This window comes from Triticum dicoccoides, chromosome 4A (genome assembly GCF_002162155.2).
Source record: "Triticum dicoccoides isolate Atlit2015 ecotype Zavitan chromosome 4A, WEW_v2.0, whole genome shotgun sequence".
Lineage (NCBI taxonomy): Eukaryota > Viridiplantae > Streptophyta > Magnoliopsida > Poales > Poaceae > Triticum > Triticum dicoccoides.
The window spans coordinates 716,390,370-716,396,247 of NC_041386.1; the positions used below are offsets into that span (position 1 = coordinate 716,390,370).

Consider the following 5,878-nt stretch of genomic DNA (forward strand, 5'->3'; position numbering starts at 1 on the left):
ATTCGATCGTCGGTATCCAATACCTAGTTCAATCTCGTTACTGGCAAGTCTCTTTACTCGTTCCGTAATACATCATCTCACAACTAACATATTAGTTGGAGTGCTTGCAAGGCTTATGTGATGTGCATTACCGAGAGGGCCCAGAGATACCTCTCCGACAATCGGAGTGACAAATCCTAATCTCGAAATACGCCAACCCAACATCTACCTTTGGAGACACCTGTAATGCTCCTTTATAATCACCCAGTTATGTTGTGACGTTTGGTAGCACCCAAAATGTTCCTCCGGCAAACGGGAGTTGCATAATCTCATAGTCATAGGAACATGTATAAGTCATGAAGAAAGCAATAGCAACATACTAAACGATCAGGTGCTAAGCTAATGGAATGGGTCATGTCAATCAGATCATTCAACTAATGATGTGACCTTGTTAATCAAATAACAACTCTTTGTCCATGGTTAGGAAACATAACCATCTTTGATTAACGAGCTAGTCAAGTAGAGGCATACTAGTGACACTTTGTTTGTCTATGTATTCACACATGTATTATGTTTCCGGTTAATACAATTCTAGCATGAATAATAAACATTTATCATGATTATAAGGAAATAAATAATAACTTTATTATTGCCTCTAGGGCATATTTCCTTCAAAACCGGGATGGATTTGGACAGGACGCCAGATCCCCAGCCGTCGAAGCCACCCATGAGCATGCAGCCGCCACACCGCCGGACATGGAGGCTCCAATCGTCGCTGCGCAACAGGGTCGCCACCCTGACTGCCGCCCGCGTCGTCTGCAAGCCCTTGGATCTAGATCGGGCCAGATCCCGATCCAGATCGGCAACAGTGCAGCCATGCCCCTCCACCGTGAGGTAGTCCAGGCCGCCGCCCTCCCTGTCGCCTACGGGTGCGATGAGGGAGGGGTACGGGACCCTCAATAATAAATGCGTGAGTACCAAAAAAGCAGGTGTAGACAAAGGCCGTAGTGAAATAATTGGCAGCTAAACATATGGTAGTAGAGCGTAGTAGAGCAAACATAGGAATATGTTACACACGTCAATCATTATTCAGTTCTAGAGCAATATCGAAAATTCGATATGGCTCATACTACCATATAGTCCTATTATCTTAGCGGTTTGTCCTCCTCGAGATGTGCGGGTCTTCACGTATTTCTTGCTGTATAGTGCTTCTCCAATCTCCATTCATTTCTGCACAGTGTTGAGGTAGTTTGTCTCTTGTCATTGATGAGGCCCAGCTAGTTTGGTCCAGTACGTCAACATTTTCCTGGACCGGTTAACTGTAGCACCACGTCCGCTCCTTCGCGTTACCAAACAGGCCCACTGTGCACATGGCGATGATGGCTACCGTCTTTACCGTGGCAGCTACCCTTTATGCACTGTTCAAATTTTGAACATTCAAACTTTCTGGAGCCACCTCGCGCACGACAGCCGCATGACACTCCTTCAGTTCCACTGTCTAGCGGGTAGTCGGTTTGACTTTCTTTCCATAGGAAACACTTTTTGTTAAGATCTAACAAGACATGGACGGCTCGGTCTTAAACGTGCAGGCAGCTACAAATTAACAGGTTTACACTTTTTGTTACAAGTAGAACAGGATATCCAGTAAAGCTATGCAGTCTCAGCATTAGCCCCTTGCCCGGCCGGTCTGTCTGCACGCGTTCTTCCTATGTCCAACCACGCCGCAGTTGCTGCACATTGCGTCCTTCCTAGGATTTTCCGGGGTGTCTCCTTGCTGTGGGCAAGTTGTTCGTTTGTGCCCCTTAATCTCCTCTTCGCCGTGCTTTCGTAAGGTGCTCTGTTCCTAACATTCATTGGCCTTCCCGGATTTCTCTTCTTCGCCGGCGGTTCCAAACCTGCTAAGGCCTTGTTCGGTTGCACAATGTTTGAGGGGGATTAAAGGGGATTGTGAGGGATTACATCCCCTGTATGTCAAATTCCTTCCCAATCCCCTTCAAACCTCTCCAATCCCCTTGGGGAAGGGAATAAACGAACAAGCCCTAAAGGATGGCTATGCTCGGAATTCACTTCATCAGCCTCTGGATTACATGTTCTCTGTCTCGCGGCTCCGTCTTGTTGGCCTTTGTTCTGCACACGGTCCTCCAGTCTTAGTCCATCCTTTGCCTTATCAAACGGTGTCATCACCAGCAGCGCTTGATTCAATAGACCCATCAGAGTTTCGTAAGCTTCCACACTCGTGTCTCCGAGCCTCACTAACTCCAGTGCATGTACATTCTGTTATTTCTGAAAGCTAGCGTAGTATTTCTGAAAGTTAGCGTAGTAGAGCTAATCTGATCTCGCTCGTAGTGCTGTAGGTGCTCTAGTAGTATGGCACGAGCATCCTTTGTCCATCTCTTCACAACGTGCTTCTCTGGGATCTCACCATCCCCAAAAAATCCATCACCTGAGAAACAGAGCAAAACACATGATCACGAAATGATACCACTAACATACTGGTTGCTACTTACAAAAAATCATTAGGAAAACACAAAAAGGCGGAGGAAACAACTTTCAGGATGTACAACAAAGTATAACCATGTGTTCGAAAAGCCCGCACCCACACTCGAAATGTGAACCATTGTCCTGCATCTTAACCATGAATACTACTCTGCTCTACTTCTCTCTCTTCGCAGGCCCAACTGCTCAAACATGGCCCTAGTGTACACCTTGCTTGCATCCAACTCAATTGACGAGTTGGTCCGCAGTACTAACCCAGGCTACTCAGATTTTACATTTAGGTTACCCATTTCTATTTTTGGTTAAGTATATCCAACAACAAGACATCAACTTACGATTTTTGTTCTCTTCTCGTAGCTCTCATTAGATGATGGGTCAAACTGCAGCCTCATGTATTACATGACAAACTTATGCCTTGGTGAACCTGGTGGCACATAATTCTTTAGCCTATGGTTTGCACTCTCACTCTGCTGGGTGCCAGACATTTTGTGCAGAAAACCATTTTGAAGTACGGCTTAACCCATTTCTCTCGTATTTCAAATAGCTAAGTCATGTACGAGTGGGTCTTCAGGTTGTATTTCTCGATCAAATGTGCCCAAGCTTCTTCGAACTCATCCACCGTTAACATGGTCTTGACAACCTTGTGGAACTCTTGCCTGAATTCAGTTCTCTTGCCATACAAAGCACCAAGACTTTCTTTTGCTTTCTTTAGGACGTGCCATTTGCACCACCGGTGGACTGTATCCAGAAGTGTTGTTTTTATAGCTACCTCCATAGCTCTGCACTGATCTGCAACACAGTGTCATATGTCAGTTCGACTAGTAATATAGTAAGGCCTCCACCACAAAAAAACATATAAGTCATGAACAAGACATTTCAGGGACACGCACCCGCCAATATGGTTCTCGGTGCCACACCACCCATCATCCTAAGGAACTCCGTGAAAACCCACTCGAAGCTTTCTACTTCTTCATCCCTAAGCAGCACCCCTCCCAGCAAGATGCTCTGAAAATGATTATTAACCCCAACAAACAGCCAAAATGGCATGTCATACATGTTTGTCCGATATGTGGTGTCGAAGGTGACAACATCACCAAAGAACTTGTACTTTAGCCTACTATGCCCTGTTGTCCACATTAGATTTTTCATCCTGCTCTCGCCATCAGCCTGAACCCGGAACAAAATATCAGGGTCCTTTGCACCTAGTTCATTGAACACTTCAATTGTTTTCTTCACATCATCATCTGGCTCGTCCCGACCTATTTTCCCGCACAAGTTCCAAAGCACCCTCTTCGCGAAAGGCACATTTTCAATCGTCCCGAAGAACCCTCCAATTGTGATGTACACTTTGCTGATGTTGATGTTATTCTTCTGCAGGTTCCTCGCCAGATCCCTTGTGTAAACATCAATGTGCTTGTGGGATGGCCAATGCAGCATCTCACCACAGTTAGGGGCCATGACATGGTTGTGCTTTACTCGATGCTCCGTTATGTACCACCCATTACCCGATGTCCTCAACAGCCCGATCATCGCTGGACACTCGCACCGACATGACCGTGTGTTCTCACGGAGATGCTTCCCCTGTGAAACAACAGTTTTATCAAGAAAAAAAAAACAAGTGAGGAATCACACAAAGATTGATTGATTTTTTTAATTCTTCTGGAGATATACTCTTTTTTTTACTTATTGAGCATCCACAAACAATCTCCTGCATGGTCTTCCTTTTTTCCCGGTTGAACCGGCCTTTTCCATATCTGATGCCAAAGCCATGCTCCTACAAATACAGATTGTAAAAATCATAAGCCTCTATCAACGATTCGAAAGTTGTGCCCAACTCATGCTTTACGACCTCGTCTCCTTCCCTTTCCGCAAATCCTTTGATGGTCTTCTCAAGCGTACCCATCCTACCAGGGCATGGTGTTCGCTTGATAGGATTCGCCCCTCACACGGACTCTACTACACAATTGTAACAATAGAGGATCGCAGCATGATTTTTTCAGTACAAATACATAAAGGGGGAAAATGGCTCTCCTGCACGCGAAAAAAGAAGAGCGTTAGAGTAAAATGAATTTCAGGGCACCCTAGCTGTCCTGAATGCCATCACAAGAACCTAGTACCTTGCCGGCATTCCGGCCCGATCCTCTGTCCACCGCTAAACACTAGCATAGCATCAGCCCACAACGCTATGACCCAAATGAGTTTGCACGTCGAGTTTTCATTTCCCCATCTCTTTTTCCCTGTTTTTTCCCAATCCTAACATTGACTTATGACTCCGTCATAGAACAACACCATCTCCCTACTAAGCATTTTTTTTTATTTTTTTCTTTCATGATATTGATTTATACGGACCATCATTAATGCTGTTTGCTACACAATTTTTTTTCATAACTTGATTCCCTTATTTCTTCCTCTTTTTCATAACAAATTTTCTACAGGGGACAAAATCTTCAGAGAAAGGGCGGAGGGGTGAAGATGCGTACCTCTGAATCCACCCCGGCGCCTTCGGATGTGGCTTCACCGCCGACTCGCCGACTCCGCTGGAGCGCTGTCGCCGCTGCCCTCCCCCCCGGCATCACCGCAACTATCCTGAACGGCCACTGACGAATCTGGCAGGCCAGTCCCTCGCCAGCCCCACACCTCGCTCCCCTCATCATGCGCAGAGCCCACAGACGGAGCACCGCCACTGAAGATCGGCAAACTGCGCTAAAAAGCAACAGAACGAGCGGTGTCAATTTTGCCTACCAGATTAGGAGCGATCCAAAACAGGGCCGGCTCGAACAAGAGAGGGGCTGGGGAGCAGGGTGGCGCACCTGCAGACTAGATCCGGGGGGAAGTCGACGACACCCCCGCCTACGCTCCCCGTCAGTACGGCCGCCGCTTCCGCCAGCGCTCGAGCAGTGAGCTCCTCCATGCCCTTATTTGCATCAAACACTTTTTTCTTTTTGTTTTTTCCGCCTGCGCACAGGGGTAAGAGAAGACCCAAGGACGCACCGCCCCCTCCCACCCAACACACCCGCCATTAATGCGCCATAGCATAAACACGAGAGGCAAAGAATCTGGACCATGGTCCAGAATCCCGCACACACCTGTACCGGTGGTCCAAGTCTGTCTACTCCGTAACATGCAGCGTGGGCTCTCCTTGTATTCATACGATGGACCCCACTTCGTATCTGTACGCCGCACGACGGCAGAAGGTTTACGCGATTTTCCAGCGCTCGCCATGTGCGCATTAAGTGTCTGCGCCACCTACCGATCAGGGCATCTCAACGGCTGAGATAATGCTATTATATGGTTGTATGAGCCATATCGCTGCTCTCAATCGAGCAATATAGCCTACACTTAGATACACTTAATATGATGAGGGGCGACCTCTTGTGAGCTTTGCCACAAATCAATCAGATAG

At 47.0% G+C, this 5,878-nt stretch overlaps 1 protein-coding gene across 9 annotated transcripts; it reads right to left on the bottom strand.

Annotated features, from left to right (window-relative positions):
* Positions 1 to 1,183: 1,183 nt before the first annotated feature.
* Positions 1,184 to 5,454, bottom strand: LOC119288116 (protein FAR1-RELATED SEQUENCE 5-like). 9 transcript variants are annotated; one of them, XR_005141111.1, is made up of 6 exons: positions 5,286 to 5,454; positions 4,956 to 5,173; positions 4,159 to 4,249; positions 3,366 to 4,056; positions 2,811 to 3,264; positions 1,184 to 2,422 (listed from the first exon to the last, which is right to left on the bottom strand). XR_005141111.1 is itself a non-coding variant. In XM_037567739.1 (4 exons), the coding sequence occupies exons 3-4, from the start codon at positions 4,003 to 4,005 to the stop codon at positions 3,020 to 3,022; spliced, it is 885 nt and encodes a 294-aa protein (XP_037423636.1). In that variant the 5' UTR covers positions 4,006 to 4,056; positions 4,159 to 5,173; positions 5,286 to 5,454; the 3' UTR covers positions 2,576 to 3,019. The 9 variants fall into 9 exon arrangements, 3 of the variants coding, with proteins under 3 accessions (XP_037423636.1, XP_037423638.1, XP_037423637.1); XR_005141108.1 differs by having other exon boundaries at positions 4,159 to 4,506; XR_005141109.1 differs by having other exon boundaries at positions 4,325 to 5,173.
* Between the last annotated feature and the right edge of the window lie 424 nt (positions 5,455 to 5,878).

Coding starts and splice junctions, on each gene's coding strand:
- LOC119288116 (XM_037567739.1), bottom strand. CDS start 4,005: ATGATCGGGCTGTTGAGGACATCGGGTAATGGGTGGTACATAACGGAG. Junction 3,265..3,365: donor ACCGAGAACCATATTGGCGG/GTGCGTGTCCCT, acceptor ACTGTGTTGCAG/ATCAGTGCAGAGCTATGGAG.